The sequence below is a fragment of the Chionomys nivalis genome, chromosome 4, assembly GCF_950005125.1.
Source record: "Chionomys nivalis chromosome 4, mChiNiv1.1, whole genome shotgun sequence".
In the NCBI taxonomy this organism is placed as follows: Eukaryota; Metazoa; Chordata; class Mammalia; order Rodentia; family Cricetidae; genus Chionomys; species Chionomys nivalis.
In genome coordinates, this window is record NC_080089.1 from 63,420,177 (window position 1) to 63,441,016 (window position 20,840).

The window sequence follows — 20,840 nt, forward strand, 5'->3', positions numbered from 1 at the left end:
ATTCTTTCCCAAATTGGCAATTTTAAAGACCTTTTCTACTACTACCAATAAGAATGTTCTCAGATACCTTATCCTGTTTTTCAGACACAGGTTTTAACATAAAACTCGGGGCTTGAACTTTAGCCCAGTTGGTAGAGTGCTTGCCTTGCATGTATAAGGCCAACACTTCGATCCCCAGCACAGCATAAAATTGGATGTGGTGGTGCACACCTGTCATCGTAGCACTGGGGGAGCAGCAGAGGCTGAAGTATCAGAAGTTCAAAGTCATCCTCTACAGAAAAATTTCTAGTGAGAAACACTATTTTTGAAACAAACTCCCTTCACTGACTTATCTTCCCCCCTTACTTATTTCCTCTCAATTCATTACTTTAGAATAAAAACTTTACTATATACTCACAGCAATGCTAACTTTTCCTAAAATTTGCTCCGGAATTCTTCCAGCCTTCTTCAGCACTTGATCCAAGGACCCACCATCCTAAGAACAAGAATATGGGCCAGTTAGTGACAATGTTTCTACCATATCAACTATTAAACTTCAGAAAAAAGTGACTTTCATATGCAACACATCTGCTTAACAGATAAGCATCCTTCAATTTGATCCAGCTATCAAAAAACTGTGGCAGCCTTCAAATAATGATCAAACAAAATCCTGTGAGCCTCTTAAATAAATGACTAATACACAGTGTCATAAAAAAGGCTTGCTTTGCACTGACTGACAGCATAGGATAGTGTCAGCTGTGCCGGCTCTATAGTCAGCCTACCAAAAGGTTAAACACTAACTCTGCCGCTTACTATCTACCGACTCTAAACAGGTTCTGCATCTTGTAAAATGTTGTGAATAATTATAAAGCTACTACTATAATCACGGGCTGTTATAAGGATTAAACAAACTAATACTAAATAAATGAAGCACACAGAATATTTAGCATATAGTAAGAACCTGATACACTAGTTAGCTGTTTGGGGTTAGAACCATGGCCCAGTGGGTAGGAGTGCTGGCCACATAACACTGACAACCTGAGTTCAGTGCCCAGAACCCACAGTGGAAAGAGAAAAACAATTCATACAAGCTGTCCTTTGTCCTCCACATGTGCTGTAGCATACATACAAATAAACACTTAGAAATTAAAATTTTCAAATTTAAATGGGGTCTTAGGAGAGATGGCTCAGCAGTTCAGATCACTTGTTCCTGTAGAGGACCCTGGTTCGGCTCTCAGAACCCACATAGTAGCTCACAGTCATCTTTAATTCCAGTTCCAAGGGATTCAATGCCCCCTTCTGGTCTCCAAGAGCACCAAGTATGCATGTGGTGCATATTTGTGTATGCAGGCAAGCACTCGTACACATAAAATAAAAATAAATGTCCTCCAAACTCAGAAGAGCACTGGATCTCTTGGAAATGGAGTTAGGAATGGCTTAAGCCACCATTTGAGTGCTGGGAACCAAACCTGGGTTTAGAGCACTTACAAAAGCAGCAAGTGCTCTAAATGACTGAGCCCTATGTCCTGCCACCAGTGTTAGTAGCTTTAGCACTAACATTTCAGTTGACTGACATCTAGTATTTTCCTAACAAATCAATCAACAACAATCAAAAGAAAGATGTCATAGGAGGCAATCATTCATTCTATAACTCCTACAAAGTGTCATGGACTATGTGGTAAATATAAACGGGTAGAGATATAAAAGAAGCTAGCTCCTATCCTCAACATTTGTAACTAATAAATTCAGAATGGTATAAGACAAATACTATATATAAATACACTGAAGAAGAAAGAAGCAATTCTGACTTAATGCAGAAGGCAATGTTATCTGAAGTCATACTCAGGAGTCAGGTTTCTGTATCAAGCAAAGGAAGGAACAAGGAAAGAAATTAACAGGATATTTCAGGAAGACTGAATGCCAAGACATTCAATAGCTTCACAGCCCTGAGATGCTGTGCAGTTCATTTCATTATGAGTCCATAAAGAGATACAAAGATAGACAAGGCTAGAAATAGCCAGCTGTGGTCAAGGCCCCACCTAGAAAACTTCTCGGTGACTTAAAGTGTTTGTTATGCAAGCATGAGGGCCTGAATTCAAATCCCCAACATGCATATAAAAAGCCAGGCATGGGTGGCCAGGCGTGGTGGCACACATCAAGAAGCAGGCAGGCCTCTGGGTCTGAGGCCAGTCTGGTCTACAAAGCGAGTTCTAGAACAGTCAGGGCTACAAAGAGAAACCCTGTCTCAAAAGAACAAAACAAAACAAAAGCCAGGTATGGCCACATGCCACACCTGTAACCCCAGCACTGTGCAGGGAAGAGACAGGAGGATCACTGGAGCTTGCTGGCTGCCAGTCTAGCTCCTGGCTGTCAGTGAGACCCTGTCTCAAGGGAGTAAAGTAAAGAGAAACAGCAGATATGCCACATACACACACACATACGCACCTTAAGATCTGACTTAGTGAAGGCAGAAATAAAGAAATTCACATTTAGGGTTTTCAGAACCACAGCAGATGGGAGTGGAGGTTGAGAGATATATAGGGCAAGAGGTCTTTGTGCACACAGATAAGCACCAGAAAAACCAGAAAAGTTAAACATGCAGACTTGTCTCCGCAAAGGAGGGAGATTTTACCTGTCTTCCTCCTGGAATGCTTGGAAAGGACGTAGTTTACAACCTGGTGATCCTTTGCCATCTGCAGAGCCAGGCTTCACCTGTCTCCTCCAGAATTTATGTTTTGTTTATCCCAGATCCTTTCCCCCTAAATACTGAGCATGGCTTCTAAGTTCATTAAACCCATCCTTATAAGAGGTATCATTTGTATTTTACAACAGTCTAAGTGACTTCTATATTCAGTCCTAACTTATTCCACAGGCATTATGTTTACCTCAGTCATTCTCCCTAAACCCTAAATTGTGAGCGCTATTTCAGAGTTAAAGAGTAACCATCTTTATGGAAGAAGTCCTATGTACTTTCTAAAGAGTTTCAATGAAAACATGTCTTAAACTTTGTTGTACACCTAGGACTGTTTAATTATCATAACTCCTTTTTTCCAAAATTATACTGTGCTTAATGAAATACAACAAAACAAAACAAAAAAATCCTAGTGTCAGACTCTAGAAGTTTGAACCAATGATAGCTAAGTTAAGCTGAACTGAGTTTCATTACTGTCTTTCCAGGGATGGTTTGCTGCTGGCAGTAAAGTCTGCAAGACCAGCACATCCCAGTCCACTCCCACAGGGAGAATTCTCCATATGAGGCTGGGAAAGAGGATCACAAGATTTAGGAAAGCCTGGACTACACAACCTAGTAAGACCCTGTCACCAGAAATAATAAAACGGACAGCAGGGCCTCTTTCCTTGAAGAGAAAACACATCCATCACTGGAAGTAATTCTCAGATACAGTGGCTAAGGGGAAGAGCTAGAAAGAATGATCTTGAAGCTGAGCTTTGAAGCAGAGTGAGACTCTGGATGTACATTCAAAGTTTCCTCAAGCACCCTGTCTCCAAAATCTCATCTCTATGATGCAGCCATTGACAGTGAGATAAGGGAACCAGAGCACATCTTATCAAAGTTAAGAACTTTGCAAACAGCTGGGCGGTGGTGGCGCACGCCTTTAATCCCAGCACTTGGGAGGCAGAGGCAGGCGGATCTCTGTGAGTTCAAGACCAGCCTGGTCTACAAGAGCTAGTTCCAGGACAGGCACCAAAAACTACAGAGAAACCCTGTCTCGGGAAAAAAAAAAAAAAAAAAAAAAGAACTTTGCAAACAGAACACATCTGATCAAAGTTAAAAAGGAAAGTCAAAATGTTAACTAGGGTTGTTCCCTTCTGCCTAAGCAGTAAGATTATTAGAGACTTCTGTGGCATGATAGTTTTTTTCCTTGCACTTTCTATTATTTACAGATTTTCTACAAATAGAAAATGTTTTACTTTTAAAATTACTAATTTATTGAAGTAGAAAAATAAATATATAAATAAATTAAATATGCCAAACATCCATTTTGTGCAATGGTACCAGTAGGCAGACACCAAGCAACTTCCTTTCTAAACAAGAGTCATTTGAGAATACAGACCTGGGACTAGGAAATCAGCTCAGTGGCTAAAAGCACTGCCTGTTCTTCCACAGGACCCGAGTTTATTTCCCAGCACCCATATCAGGCAGCTCACAACTGCTTATGAATCTAGCTCTAGGAAATCCAACACCCTTTTCTGGCTTATGAAGGCATCCACCCACCCATAGCGTACATTCACAGACACATAGGCACACACAATAAAATAAAAATAGATCTAAAAAGAATACAGACTTCCCAAAACAAATTATCCGAATCAATACTAAAAACAGATTATCAATTTAAAAATCCTATGCTGACAAGATGAACCAATTTCTGTTACATATACATACACACACACCTGCAAATATAACCGTGTAGACTGTCAAACGCAGGACAGTTTTACATAGCACAAGAACATCCCTGAGTATAAATGACTTCTGAGCACAAAGAACACCTTAACACAATTCCATCTTGGTGGGGTGAGCCAACCAAGAGCAGAGCATTCTGAAACTCAAACTAGACTTCAGTATGGTAGAGAGCCTCTAGGGAATGGAAGCACAGTCAGAGTGAGAACACCATTTACACACACACTTAGTTTCCAAGAGCCTTTATCCAGGCTGTGACCATGCTAAGCTCATGCCACCAAATTGGTCCTGTGATTCTGGCTGCCTTCAGTGCCACAGGCCCCTTCTGACCAGATCAGGACAATACCAAATCCCAGGAACACCCCCTCCCCAAGTTAGCAGGCTCCTACAAACACTGTAGCATCTCTGTTTCCTTCATCAATGGGAAAAGCACAGAAAGCTGACAAGGTACTTCTAATTTGCCTCTAATTGAACATAGCTTCAGCTCTTTAATTTGAATAGCTTTCCTAATAAAGAAATGATCATAAAAAATGAGGTAACAAAGCTGGTCTGTGAAAGTGGATTCAAATGGGTAGAAAGCTACCCTGGTGGTTCTCATGTTTTTTCCTCCGTTTAGGCAACGAATGGGACTACTTTTGAAATGACCGTAACCACAGCATAGAACAGAGGGCAACCCAGCTAACTGAATACATATGACCTTCCCAGGGGGTTGGTAAGGAAGGTATTTCTATTTCACCATGGGTTTATGAAGAGATGCAGAGTTGATCAGACTGGATTAAAAATGGCTAGCTGTGACCAAGTTCCCATCAAGAAAACCAACAATTGATGGAGGCAGAAGTTAAGGAATCTGCTCCTGGTGTTTTAAGGTGAGAACATCAACTGGGAGAGAGAAGGGAAAGAGGGAGAAAGGGAAAGAGAGAGAGAACTTTCAGTGTAGAGTGCATGCTTACACACACACACACAGAGAGAGAGAGAGAGAGAGAGAGAGAGAGAGAGAGAGAGAGAGAGAGAGAGAGAGAGAGAAAGCTATTAAAAAGAAGCCACATTGGCTTTTCCCCTTTACCCTCCAGAGTGACAAGCAGTGCTAGATGGAGAACAATGGGCTCACAAGACAAGCTAATCAGGATTATCCAGCCTCCTGCAACCAACCCTGCAGCACTCCAGTTCTGCTTCACTGTTGCCAAGAACTTGTGATCACCGACTACCACTGCTGACATGGTGCTTATTTTTAGAAGCCAATTATTAACTAAGTCAATGGTACTTTGTGATGCTTTTCTATAGAGAGACAAATGCTTTGGGAAAATAATAGCTTAAAAGCTTTTACTCCTGCCTCAAAATCATCAACTCCAACTCCCTGCTCCCTGGTTGCTCAGTTACCGACTGAGCAGAAATCTTCCTCTCTGCAGACGGGAGCATTCTGTTCTGGTAAGGGAGCATCCTATTCCCTTGGCTCTCAAAATTCAGACTTATTTCTAAGGGGGGTAAGTCCCTGGCTAAATGCTTCAGAAAATGAACAGTGCATGCTGATGACACAAACGGACTTTAAGATGCATCTCAAAAAGCTTTTGAGCAGTGGATGGATGGACAATGGTTGGTGAGGCGAGTGTGTGGCAGATTGCTAGTAGCTGAACTGAGGTGGTAGTGTTAAAGTCTTTCAGCTTTCTGTATGCTTTGAAATCTTCAATCAATCCTAATCACCTGTTGGAAATACAGATTAATGACATAAAATGTCAAACAGACTGTGACAGTGGCGCTCAAGACCCTTTAGAAGTTCGGATATGACCACAGAGCAGAGTTCTTCATAGGACCCCCTTTTGGAGGTAAGTGGCAGCCAGTCACTAGTTTTTGCAGTAAGGGGCTCTGATGTAGGAGGACCTGTCAGAGACTAAGGAAGGATGATAAGAGTGCAGGACTGGTTCTTGTGGCTGCATGAACTTCCAGCAATAGCTGTTTGCTACAGAGTCCTGTCTAGACCCTTAGGTCACTCCGAGTTCTCCCCTAGTATGAAAACACTGTTCCAGGGCTAGAGGTACAGCTCAGGACCAAGCACTGAATTCTATCCACAGCACCACAAGGAGAAAAAAATTAACAAAATAAAATGAAAGAAAGAAAAGGTACTGTTCTTTCTTACAACGACTGTTGCTGCTTCCAAGGCTTATTTCTTTCCCTCCAAGCTCCAGTCCTGTGACCAGGGCCCTTTAGGTCATTATTCATGTTTGAGGCCTAACTTCAGTCTGAAGCAAGCAAGCCCCACACTCACCCACAAGGATCTCATGTTAAAGGGAGACATTTGGGTGCATGAAACTAGCACCCAACTAGGGAAAGAACTTCTGAGGCTTCAGCAGAGCGGGCTCGTGCTCAGAAACTCTGACAGCTGAACTGAGAACATGTAGAGCACAGCTACCAGCCACCCAGTGCACAGCCCTAGCATCCCAGTCCTCAGGGAACTCATGTAACACCTGGCACATAATAAGCACTGAAAGTAAGTGTTTGTGAAGTTGGACCTGGGTTGACTAAGTATATCGCAACTGGCTAAAAGTGCCCAAAACCATGGAAACACAGGGTATAAGCTCAGAGTGGGGGCCCCTAGAGAGGAGCTCATCCAATCATTTCTCTGCTGAGAAGCAGAATCCCACAAGTATAGCACCTGCACAGAGAGAGGACAGTATGAAACAAAGGAAGCAGACCTGCTTAGATTCTGACACTCATTATCTTTGTGACAAGCCCATTACAAAACCTCCCAGGGACTTACTTTCTCAACCTGCCAGCTGAGGGTGTTGATAATCCATCTCACAAGATGGGGGTGACAAGATTAATAACTTACATAATGTGAAAAGAACTTGGTAAGTGACAAAAGAGTTGAAAGCTAGTTGCTGTTATAACTGGCTATGCCACCACCCACCTTCCACTACTTTAGCTAGACCTAAGTGGACAGAAGGCTACTCTAGCCCTTCCTGTTTCTGGCTTATCAGCACCGCCTAACTTCTCTTCTTCCCTTTCTAGTGGTTAAGACTAGGCCGTTTAGACATCTGCCTGCACAAAACTCTTTTTGGGCTAAAACAAACAAACAAAAACCTATCGACACAAGAGTATAAGAAATCTAAAAAGTGTTGCTGGGTGGTGGTGCAAGCCTTTAATTCCGGCAAGGGCTGGCAAATCTCTGTGAGTTCAAGGCCAGTCTGGTCTACAGAGCAAGTTCCAGGACAGGCTACAAAAAACTACACAGAGAAATCCTGTCTCAAAAAAATAAAATAAAATTCCAAAAATGTCAGGCACAGTGGCATATACCTGTCATCCCAGCAAGCAAGAGGCAGAGGCAGGAGGAACATTGCAAGTTCAAAGCCAGCCTGATCCACATGGTAAGACAAGACACTTAGGGAAGAAGGAGGAGGAAAAGCAAGTTGAAATAATAGTTCTGACAGGCTTGGTTGTGCAGCCTTTGATCCCAGCAATCAGAAGGCAGGGGCAAGTAGACCTCTAAATTCAAGGCCAGCCTGGTGTACCTAACTTCCAAGTCAGTCAGGACTGTGTAATGAGACCCTGTCTGAAAAGCACTTGGCAGCCAAGACCTAAGTGGGAATCCACACCCTAGGCCAGGGGCTACAGCCAGCCCAGAAAGGATCCCATGCTTCCCAGACGTTGTTGCACTCTGTTGAAGCAAACTGGAACAAGAGTCTTCTCTATAACCTTTAGACATGCAGAAGTCAGTTCCAGGATTCAAGTTCCATATGGCATCCACAAATGTTAGCAGATGCCTAGAGTATATGTGGCCTTTCTTGATCATAAAAACAAAATGATATTCAAAACAACAGAGTGAAGTGAGTGTGTGTGTGTGTGTGTGTGTATCAGGGTGGGGGTGACCATCAACAAAGACTCCTCAGGTGGAGGAGATGGGGGTCATTCAGATCAGACACCATTCTGAAGGTCAATCTAGGTCTAAAACTCAGAAAGGAAACGGAACGGGAGCCAACAGTGCCAGGCTGAAAACACAAGAACCATCAAGTTTGTAGACTTTCCTGTTTCGAAACTGCCAGTCCCATGAGAATAAAGCAGGAGCTAGCACCTATAAAATGCATACTCTGACAGACTGACATCTGTCATTCTAACCTGCACAACAATAAAACAGAATCAAAGCCACTTTACAAATGCAGAAACTGAGAATCAAAGCGATCAGAAAGCCCATCAAGGTCACAATGAAATGATGTGCTGGCTAGTTTATGTCAGGCTGATACAAGTCAGAGTCATTTTAGAAGGGGGAACCCTAACTGTGAAAATAACCTCCCCTCCACCACACTGGCACATGAGTACATTGTGTTGAATGATGATTGATGTGGGAGGGTCCAGTTTATAGTGGGCAATGCCACCCCTAGACTGGCGGCAGTCCTAGGTGCTATAAGAAGGCAGGGTGAAGCTGAAGAAGTCATTAAGCACAAGTCAGTAAATAGCACCCATTCATGGCCTCTGTATCAGTTCCTACCCTGACTTCTCTCAATAATGGAATGTGACCAGAGATTTAAAACTTGAAATAAAAGCCGGGCGATGGTGGCGCACGCCTTTAATCCCAGCACTCGGGAGGCAGAGGCAGGTGGATCTCTGTGAGTTCGAGACCAGCCTGGTCTACAGAGCTAGTTCCAGGACAGGCTCCAAAGCCACAGAGAAACCCTGTCTCGAAAAACCAAAAAAAAAAAAAAAAAAAAAAAAAAAAAAACTTGAAATAAACTCTTTTCACCCCAAGTTGCTTTTGGTCATGGTGTTATATCACAGCAATAGAGGCCTAAGACAAATGGTGTTAAGTAGACACAGATTTACTGAGTACCTGCTCTGTACCAGGGGGTCAAGAATAATCTGAACTTTCAAGACAGTGGTAGGGCTGTGATATAGCTCAGGAGCAAAAGCACTTACCTACTATGCATGAAGCTCTGGATTCAAACCCTAGCACACAACATAGTGAGAAACATGACAATATCGTTATTTATATAAGGGAAAAAGATATAAATAAATAACTGATTCCCAAAGTTCCCATTCCATTCCATCAGATACAAAGCCAGCAATACTTAGGATTAAAGGATAGAAAAAGCCCCAGTCCCCTCATCTCTATCCAGAGGAGTCAACCAAGTGCAGGCACTAGGGTCAGGCTGAATAGGATTCAGTGACTGTTTAGCCTAAGTGCAAAGTAAGAGATCAAGTTTCTTTGTGTTTTCATTTCCTTGGTAGGTGAGACAAAAATCTGGCTGTGGGGCTAGTGAGATGGCTTAGTGGGTAAAGGTGTATGCTCAAAACCTCACAACCTGAGTTTGAATCCTAGGACCACATGGTGGAAGGAAAGAACCAACTCCCACAATTAACCTCCATATGCATGTCATGGTATTTGCACACACACACTCATTTAAATGTAATGTGTCCTTTTAAAGGGAATCATGAAAATGAGATAAAATACTGATTTGCTTAGGATGACACTTAATATATGCCCAATAAGCATGAACACGTTCATGTTGTTGTTATCAAGATCGTCACTGGGAAGAAAAGGAAGGGCCTTCAGATTAGCTCCCACACGTGTACTTGGCCCATAAATACCCTCTGACTTGACCTTGCCTTTCACTAGTGTATTGGGAAGATTATTGCTCTCTTCACCCAAAGAAACCCCTCAGGCTGCCCTTTAAGTTTATTATAAATTTTCTAAAGGCAGAGACTTCATAACTCTGTCTTCGTTTTCATTACTCCAGAACCTTCTAAATAGCATACAATACTGTACACATAGTGAACTTAAACTGTATTAACCGGATTTGGACAACATTAAAATTTTATGGTTGTCAAAATATGAGAAAGCTAGAAAATATACTCTGGAAAAGCCCATCAGGAAATCCTGACATCTAGTACTCTCTTTGAAGACAAGAGGGGACCTAGAAAACAGGGCTGTCATCCTGTAACTATACCAGATTCCACAGCCAGGCCCTAAGTCTTCCAGGCCGCAGAGTGTAGACCAAGGAGTCAGGGAAGAGCTGTCCACCATCCAGACCAACAATGAGGCCAGAGCCAGCCTGTTCCTAGGCCACTGCCACCGGGCAGACAGACGGCTGCGTACCATGTGCTCCATGCAGATGCTGATCTCGCCGTCACTGTAGAAGGCCCCGTAGAAGCCCACGATGTACGGGGAGTTGCACTCGTGCAGCACCTGCAGCTCCCGGATGATCTGGTTCCGGATTGCTGGTTTGATCTCCAGGTGAATTAGCTGGGGGAGAAAAGTGAGGGGAAGCTTTTAGGAACAGGGAAAAGTAGAAAGCCTTTATTCAGTGATTTAAGTTCCGAAAGGTAAGAGAAACAGCTTTTTGGTTTTATTTTTTAAGGTGCTGATGACCAAATAGAGCCTTGCACATGCTATGCAAGTACTCTACCATCAGTTATAGTCCAGCTCTCGATTTACTTTATTATTTTAAGAAAGAATCTCACTATATTGCCCAGATTGGCCTTAAACTTACTTTGTTGTTGAGGCAGAAAACTCATGATCTTCCTACCTCAGTCTCTCAAACACTAGGATGAACCACGATACTTGGAAAAATAAGCAATTCATTCTCTGTCGTTATACAGAGAAACCCTGTCTCAGAAAAAAAAGTTGTTATCATTATTGTTAATTTATCTTTGTGCGAGTGCGTGTATGTATGTGTGTCTATGTGCACACATGTGCATACGTGCATGTGCAAAATATATGTGTATGTGTATGCAAGCATGTGTATGAATACAGGCACCCTCATGCAATGGTGAACATGTAGAGATCAGAAGACAACCCCAGATGTCTGTCTTTTGTCTTCTGCCTATTTGAGACAGTCTCTTTGTTTGGTTTTTATTTGTTTTTTTTCTTATATTTATGTGTATGTATGTCTAAGTATATGTAAGTGCACCATGTATGTGCAGGATCCCCTATAACTGGAGTTACAAACAGTTTTAAGTAGCCATGTACATGCTGGAACCAAACTCAGGTCCTCTGCAAGAGCAATAACTGTTTTTAACCACTGAGCCAGCTCTCAAGCCCCTTGGTCTCTGCTTTCCTGCTACATATGCCAGTCTAGTTGGGCCACAAATTCCTATCACACTATAGAAATGTTGAGATCACAGACATTCATATTGCAAATTGAGCTGAAATGTAAGGTCTGGCGATTTGAAGTTGAGTACTCACACTTGTATAGCAAGTACTTTTACCCACTAAGCTATCTTCCCAGCCCCAAACAGGCCATTTTAAAAACCAAGTTCCTATTAATTCAGAGTTGAATATCAATGTACAAGCAGGTGTTAGCACCAGAGTTATAACCAGGAATCAGGTATGGTTCCAGTCTAGGCTCCAAAAATGTTGATCAAGGAACTCACCCATCTTGCAACAAAGCTATGTGTAAGTCTTATTTCAAAATGACCTGAGGACTTAAGAGACAAGGGAAATATGGCCTTGACAACATGGTTCATAGTTGGGCTGTGTTGTACAAAGGCATGCAGAACTGAGGTAGGGTAACCTTAGTCACCCAAAAGGTCCCGCCTTGACTTTAGGAACCTGATAGGATTGATTTCACCAAAATATCAGCTGTTCCCTAATGTGTCAACACTGTCCCTTGTTCCAACCAGCAGACAAGTGACAAACATATTTAATGTTGTTTAATAAGGCCGAGCCATAAACAATAAGTGTAGCGAGCTGCATGGAGCCACACCTGATGGCAATGTAGAGAGCTGTGTGGAGTCACACCTGATGATGCTGGCTTCCGCCCTCCGCGATCCCGAAAGCGAGTGCTCTCTGTGATAATCAACTCCTATGGCTAAAGCCTGACTTATGCTATTATCACGCAATGATTGTCAGCTGCTTGCATATGCGTGGACCTATGGGCAATGCCCACCTGGCAATCTGGGGTTGGCGGCCCAGGCCTACTTAAGGGCTGGGAGAGGTTTTGCCCGGGGAGAGAGGGAGAGAAAAAGAAGGGAAACGATTGCTGTGAATGGAGTCCTGAAATAAACTGCTTAGCAAGAAGAGCTCCGGTGTTGCGCGTCTTCCTTGCTGGACGAGGGGGCCGTGACAAATAAGTATGACATATGACAATTGATGAGTTGAAACAGCTGACAGGAGATAAACAAGAGGTGGGTTCCAAAGACGGATGCTATTGGGAAAGCTAAAAGGAACAGCACAACACAAACACAGGGAGAAGAATGGACGTGATGAGCTGAAAAACATGGAAGAACATAGCCTCTCTACACAGGGCAACTGTGTTCAAAGAGACGACCGATGGTAGACAGGAAAGGGAATCAGCTCAAGACTGAAGTCATGGAACTTGGCTTTGGCCTGAGCATCAATCACTAGAGATGGGTGTAAAAAAGCAGCCCCTTTGTATTTGACAAATGTATCTGGTGTCCTTCCCAGACCACACAGTAAGAGAAAGAAGAATCTATCACTGTTATTCCCTAGTCCAGGGATGGTGATTTTCACACTAGCAGACCTTAGTATTTCCCACAGTCTGACAGACAACAAGTTCAAAATCAAACTGAACAAAAAAGTACTAAGTAAAAACCCCCTTTCTTCCACCCATTCACAGGCTTCCAACTGAATCCATTTAGCTATTTATTCACACAGACTCACCTTCCTGGCCATAACTAGGCCAGACGGCTTATGGGAGACCTTGAACACCACTCCACCATTGCCTGCCCCCAGTTCACTGATCTTCTCAAAGTCATCATCCTTCAGTTCTCCCACCTTCTGCTTCTGGGTCAGAAAGGCCTCAAGGCGCTTCCGCTGCTGCTCGTCAAGCTCCAGCTCTTCCAGCTTCTTCTGCAAGGCCTCCAGGTTGGTCCTGCCCAAAGGAGGACCCAGGTCAGCACAGAAGACACTCTGCCCTGCATTCCTCCACCTCTGGGCCAAACCCACAGGGAATCCAAGGAAGGTGTTAATGGGGAGGGTTCTACTCACCAGGGTTCTGCCTCATTTCAAGGGCTTGAGCCGCAACCCTGCTTTACTTCTCACAACTGCAGCTTCCTTAATTAGGAAATGAAGGCCCTGGATTTCTCTCAATATGCTAAATTCTACAAGAGGAACCAAGGAATCTACTAAAAGTGAGAATGAGCCACCTAGAACTGCTTTACAAGCCCAGTTTTAAAAGTCTCACTAAGGCTCTTGATTATCGCAAAGAAGCAACATTGCCATTTAGTTAAGTTCCTCATTTTTCAGGTCACTAGTGGGTTATGGTATGCCAGTGGCCTGACTTACTCGTACGGAACCTGCAGAGACAAATGTTCATCTCAAGACTAACCCAGACTTGAAAAGGTATGACTGGAAGCCACGAGGTGCCTTCAATTTCAATTTTTTTTAATATTTATTTATTTATTTATTATGTATGCAATATTCTGTCTGTGTGTATGCCTTCAGGCCAGAAGAGGGCACCAGACCCCATTACAGATGGTTGTGAGCCACCATGTGGTTGCTGGGAATTGAACTCAGGACCTTTGGAAGAGCAGCCAGTGCTCTTAACCTCTGAGCCATCTCTCCAGCCCCCAATTTCTTTTTTTTTTTTTTTTTTTTTTTTTTTGGTTTTTTCAAGACAGGGTTTCTCTGTGGTTTTGGAGCCTGTCCTGGAACTAGCTCTTGTAGACCAGGCTGGTCTCGAACTCACAGAGATCCGCCTGCCTCTGCCTCCCGAGTGCTGGGATTAAAGGCGTGCGCCACCAACGACCGGCTTCCAGTCCCCAATTTCAATTTTTCAATCTCCTAATGTTATATCCAAAATTTATTTGCCCATAACATCGTTCATGTCCTATTTTATAACTTAACTGTCAAATATCATGCTTATTTGTGACTTGTTTTCTTTTTTTTTTTTTTTTTTTTTTTGGTTTTTCGAGACAGGGTTTCTCTGTGGCTTTGGAGCCTGTCCTGGAACTAGCTCTGTAGACCAGGCTGGTCTCGAACTCACAGAGATCCGCCTGTCTCTGCCTCCCGAGTGCTGGGATTAAAGGCGTGCGCCACCATCGCCCGGCGTGACTTGTTTTCTTATGCTACAATATATCCTTGGTAAGGATTGATGATAGTGCTGGATTTTTTGTTGTTCTTTAACCATCAGCAAACACTTAGAACAATTTGCATCAATACTAGATCCACATTAAATTATCATTAAAATAAATAAATAAATCATTAAAAAAAGCCTCACTAGTGGTTGAAGAGATAGCTCCACAGCACAGTTAAAAAACACTTGCTGCTCTTCTAGAGGGCAGAATTCAGTTCCCAGCACTCATGCCAGGCTGCTTACAACCACCTGTAACTCCAGCTCCACAGAACCCAATGCCTTTGGGTCTATACTAATGTACACATACCCAAACACAGACACAGAAATACAAACGGTTCTTAAAAAGCATCACCTCCCAGCACTTGGGAGGCAGAGGCAGGCAGACCTCTCTCTCAGAGTTGGGGGCAGGCAACCTGGTCTACAGAGTGAGTTCCAGGACAACCAGGGCTGTCACTGAGAGAAACCCTGTCTCAAAACCCACCACGCGAAAAAAAAAAAAAAAAAGACAAACAGAAGAGCATTTTGCAGCTGCATTTCATCAGTCCATCTGATGTAAACGACTGAGCTACCAGGGCACCAAATGTACAAATGGGCGTGGGAACCAGCTATCTGGCAGAAAGCAAGCGGGCATAGCAGGAAGCAGTCACTAGCCTAATATGTGGCATGCCATGGACATAACAGCAGCTCTTCTTTTTTTTTTAAGATTTTTTTTTTTAATGTATATGGTGTTCTGCCTGCATGCCAGAAAGGGCACCAAATCTCATTATATAGATGGTTGTGAGCCATCATGTGGTGGCTGTGAACTGACTGAACTCAAGACCTCTAAAAGAGCAGTCAGTGCTCTTAACCTCCAAGCCATCCCTCCAGCCCATCAGTGTTCTTTACAGAGCAATGAAGAACATTCAGTAAAGCCTCTTGTTTAATCTTCTGAATTGGTAGAGATCATTCACTGTGTTTCATTTGATTTCATTTCCCAATCTAAACAGATGACACACGTGACAAAACAGGATTTTTACACATCAGAACACTGTTTTCCCCAGATAAGCCAGTCAAGGTAGAAACACAATTCTCCACTCTTCCTTCACACCCTCTCCAAAGGCCAAGAAGACAGGGAGACAAAAAACTCCATGGTTCCAGCATACAGGCTGGTACAACATATACATGGGGCTAGAGAAGCCACAAGATGATGTCACTGGCTCTCCTCACAGAGTAACTCTGGGAAAAGGAAGGTGTCATGCTCTAAACTGTGTACACCCTTCCACATTCATACATGGAGGTTATGGAACAGGCCATTCAAAAGATAATTAAGACTAAACGGTGCTAAGGGTAGGATACTGGTCAGATAGGCTCAGTGGCCTCCTAAGAAGAGGAAGATAAGCACTCTTGCTCAGTACACACAGCAAAAGGCCATACAAGCACACAGAAAGAATGTTGTCATCAAACCAGGAAGAGGGCCTTCCCTAGAACCCTACTGTGTTGACACCCTGATGTTGGACATCCAGCTCAGCAAGTATAATAAAATAAATGTCCACTTAAGCCACCCTTTTGTTACGGGAGGTGAAGAGCTTGAAGCCCCTGGTCAATATTCTCATCCTGCTAAAATAGTTAAGTTTCAGTGTCCTTGTCCCTTGTGAGACTCTGAGCACATGTTAAGTGGTTAGGGGTACGCATACCCTTTGATATTCCCTTTCAATTCTCTCCACTAAAAGGTCCACTGGTAGCTATATTTAGAAACACATATCAAATGCACACCGACACCTTCCCCCAAATTTTGATGACATTACAGCTGCCTAGAAGGTTTATGAGCAGTGGAGGCAGGCGGGGAGCACATATAGAATGCAGAATCCAAAAGTTGCTATCAAAAATGAATAAGCTAGGGGCTGGAGAGATGGCTCAGAGGTTAAGAGCATTGCCTGCTCTTCCAAAGGTCCTGAGTTCAATTCCCAGCAACCACATGGTGGCTCACAACCATCTGTAATGGGGTCTGGTGCCCTCTTCTGGCCTGCAGGCATACACACAGACAGAATATTGTATATGTAATAAATAAATAAATAAATATAAAAAAAATGAATAGGCTAGTTGGTAGTAGTGGCACACACCTTTAATCTCCAAACTTGGGAGGTAGAGGCAGACAGATAGATATCTATGAGTTCAAGGCCAGCCTGGTATACAAAGCAAGTACCAGAATGTCCAGGAACTAAAACTGTTACAGAGAAACCCTGTCTCAAAAAACCAAAAAAAAATAAAAAAAGTCTAGGTCTAAGGCTATAACTTAGCTAGCAGTGATTACCTAGCCCCTGAGTTTGATCAACACATAAGCCTGGCAGGATAGAGGATACTTAATATAATCTTAGCATTCAAGAGGCTGAGGTAAGAGGATCCTGAGATCCAGGCTAGCCTGAACTACATAGTGAGACCTTACCTCACAGAACAGAAATCCCCAACACACACGCATGCGCGCACACACACACCTACCATGCATGAGGACAGCTGGGAGGAAGACGACTGAGAGAAAACACACTCTCTTAGTACTGTACTATGTGCTTTACACCTATGAAGTCGTCTGCCAACACCTCTACCACCAGGACAGATGAGTGGAGTAAACAGGCCAAAGCCACACAGTCAGGACTCAAACCAGGAAGAGAGAATTATCCTTAACATAATGCCTACTCCAAAAATTCCATACTTCAAAGGAGGCAACTTCCATGCCAGGGTCAATGACATCTGAGGATAGCACCCACACACAAGGCCCTTTGTCTCAGATATAAGTGCATCCCCCTGCACAACCTGCTAACAGCCCCACAGGCGCACAGCAACTCTACCTCTGAACTAGTTCATGCCAGTAGAAAGGGGATGCTGACTCATCATTTGCCTAGCTCTGCAGAAACAAACTACGATACATGTTTGTGATGGCAGATGCCTATAATCTTAGCACCCAGGAGATAGAGGCAGAGGATTGCCACAGTCTCGGGCTAGCCTGGACTACACAGTGACATTCTGTCAAAAAAGGAAGAAGAGGACCTGAGAGATGGCTCAGCACTTGGCACAAAAGCCTGGTGACCTAAGTTCTATTCCCAGAATGGATTTAATGACGAGGAGCGAAGATTGAAGAAGGGAAACAGAGTAGGTACAAGTTAAATTAGCACCTTCTAGAAGAAACTAGGTCCTTGGGTTCCTTCCTTCCTTACCTCCCCATACCTGGATCTAATCCCTTCTCCACTAGCTAAAGAATTGCTGCTGATTTGTGCTTTCCAAAGTCCTAGTCCCACTAGACCCCAGGATGGGCTGTCCGCTGTGATGGTTAGGAATGTTGACAGTCCCTGGGGGTAGGTGGGTGAGTGTTGCTAAATTAATGATCCACTAGCACTTGATTAACAAACAGTGGGTCTCTGTAGAAACCACCTAATCTTGCCAGGTCTCAGACTTCTCTTCAATGCACTGTAAGGAACAGTTTCATGCATACCCTCACCAAGGCAAAGTCAAAGAGCAAATTCATGAGCAGTCCCGAAAGTCTAACCCACTTCTAAACAATGGGAAGGCAGTAGATACAGGAGAATGGAAGCAGGAGGGGAAGCCAAGGCTGCAACAGCAGGACCTGAAATCACTGCTTTCACTTTCAGAGTTCTTAAAGCACTTTCAACAATTTTTGTCTTTCCAGAGAATGAAAGGCAAACCAGTGGCAGCAACACGGCTCCTACTGCTCAATGGAAAGAAACCAATCAATAAGGAGCTGTTATTCAGGGTCACGTCCTCTTGCACAGGGAAGTTGGTCCACAAGCCTTGTTTCTTCCTCTCAAGGTAAAATCCTTCAAGCAAAGGAAATGAGAAGAGGTCCTCATGACCCACATTACAAATCCACAAAGCTCAAAGGTCAAGAATCTGCTTCCTTTGCAACCACTTTGTTTGTTTGTTTGCTTGCTTTGTTTTTCGAGACAGGGTTTCTCTATAGCTTTGGAGCCTATGCTGGAGTTTACTGGGTAGAACAGGCTGGCCTCGAACTCACAGAAATCTGCCTGTCTCTGCCTCCCAAGTGCTGGGATTAAAGGCATGTGCCACTGTCACCCAGCTGCAATATTTAGTTAAATATTTTTAACTAAAATCAGCAAAAATGACACTGGAGATTTAAAAACAAAACTAGAGCTCCAACAGTCAGTCCATCAGTCAGTAAATCTGTCTGTCTGTCTCTCTCAAACATATATACACACACACAATCCTCCCTCTCTCCCAGGACCAGTTCTGATCCACTCAAACCCCCTCAAATTCAGCAAAAACAGCACAATGAAATGCAAATTCTACACCATGGCAGTCTAATAGTAAACACAAGTTCACAAGATACAAGAAGATTACAGGTTTGAAATGGCAATGCACAAAAAAAGAAAAGAAAAGAAAAACACAAAAACCCACAAGGGTTGTCACTTGGATTCTGGAAACATCAGAGAAGCACAATGCAATTGATAAGAAGGCTCTTCCTCCCCCCCCCACCTGCTGAGAATAATTATAATTACACCACACACTAGAGTCTTTCATTTGTGGCTCAACAGTATAAATTAAGCAGCAAAGGAGAGACCTCAAAGATCAACTGGATTCAATCCCCATTTTACAGAACAGGAAACTGAGGCCCAGAGGGAACAAAGTGGAGGGTCTCCCAACACCCAGAACTCTTTTCTTCTTTTTAAAGCCCCACCCATCCAAGACAGGGTCTCACTTGTAGCTCTGGCTGTTCTGGAACTCACCATAGACCAGGCTGGCCTCCAATTCAGAGATATGCCTGCCCCTGCTTCCCAAATGCTGAGATTAAAGGACTGTGTCACTATACCAACTTAATTTAAGTATTTTTTGAGACAGAGTCTCAGGTAGCTCGCATTGGCCCTGAATTCATTATGTAGCCAAGGGTGGCCTTGAATTTCTGATCTCCCTCCCTATACCTCCCAAGTTGCTAGAATTCTAGGCAAGCATGACCACATCAGGCACACAACTTCCAAGACCTCATACTTCCCTCTGATAGCTATTGGATTTAAAGTTGCTCTAAAGATTACAGAATGTGGGATTATACATGGTCTAGACAAAAGAACTGGGGTCCTCATGCTCCAGACACAAACCATAGGTGCATGCCAACAGTCAGCTTGATGAGGCTAGGTGGCAGGCTCTGTCTTTGCCAAGAAAGTGTACTAAAAAGGGCAAAAGAAAACAACCAATCAGTGCTCTGGGAGGAGGGTAAGAGTCCTCACACAGGTGAGCCCAGGGAGCCGTCAAGTCTCCCCCAGCCTATGGGGTTTGGCAAGTAGAGATGTTATTTCTGCAGGAAGCAGGGAAGGAGAAGGAAGGAAAGAGGGGAAGAGGGAGAGAGACTCCACCACTTTCTTTAAGTTCATGCACAAGTTACCTTTCTGGTTCTCAGTTTCCACGGAGAGGAAGAAAATAGGGAAGGGAAAGCTATTTGCCTATCTCTGAGCTCCAAATGGGTCATTATGACAGCAAGCAAAGGATGTGCAAAACAAGGCTGAGGTTCTCCAGTTGAGAAGCTGAAGAGTTTCACTGAGACCAAGGAACAATAAAACAAAGAGAAATAGCACCATCAGTCTCCAAACAGTCAAATCACAGATGCCTGGGAACTGCAGGTTAGTAGGACAAAGAGTAGTTAAGGAGAAAGAAGCATGATGGTCTATGAGGGAAAATACACCTGAATAAGCACTGGGAGGAAATAGGATTGGTGAAACCAGTTATGGTGGGGCCTAAAATAAAATTACTATATTTATGTTTATACAACAAATAAATAGTCTATGGGAAATGTACAACTTATTTAGACAATATAGCTTTTTACTCATACATTGAGTCATGTGAGCATTAGGGGAAACCTTGTTTCAAAAGCTTTTTTCAGGGACAATGGAGAGGTGGCTCAGCAACTAAGAGCTCTCTCTTGGCTCTTACAGACATCTGAAGTTTGTCTCACAGCCATCTGTAACTCCAGCTCCAGGGGAGCAATACCCTTTTCTAAACTTTCATGCCCCACCAAAAGTGTTCTTTTTATTTAATTGTTTTATCTTGTGTGTATGTATGTTTTGTCTGAATGTATGCATGTGTATCAAAAAGGTTTCCCTAATGCTCACAGACGGCCTAAGTCAGAGATGGTTTTATGTAACCAAGATCTGCTAGTTTTGTAGAGAAGAAATACCTGAGTTGAACTAAGGAATTGGACTAAGAAGATAAACAGAATTTAGATAACAAAAAAAAAAAATGGGAAGCCAGGTGTGGTGCCTCACACTATAATTCTGGAAGGCAAAGGTCAAGGATTGCCAAGAATTTAAGGCCAGCTTGGGCTGCGGAGTAAAACCTGACTCAGAAAGAGGAAAAAAAGGAGGAAAAAGAAAGGACTTACTAGCATAAATTATTCTGCAGAAAATGAGGATTAGAATTAAGATAAT

The 20,840-nt window shown here is 43.2% G+C and overlaps 1 protein-coding gene across 1 annotated transcript in view; it reads right to left on the reverse strand.

Moving 5' to 3' along the window:
* Positions 1–20,840, reverse strand: part of Map2k1 (mitogen-activated protein kinase kinase 1) — a 74,116-nt gene that overhangs the window by 21,849 nt on the left and 31,427 nt on the right. Inside the window, exons 2-4 of the mRNA XM_057766855.1 lie at positions 13,005–13,215; positions 10,479–10,625; positions 398–475 (exon numbers count right to left, since the gene is read on the reverse strand). Coding sequence (XP_057622838.1) covers positions 398–475; positions 10,479–10,625; positions 13,005–13,215 — 436 coding nt within the window. The remainder of the gene's footprint in view (positions 1–397; positions 476–10,478; positions 10,626–13,004; positions 13,216–20,840) is intronic.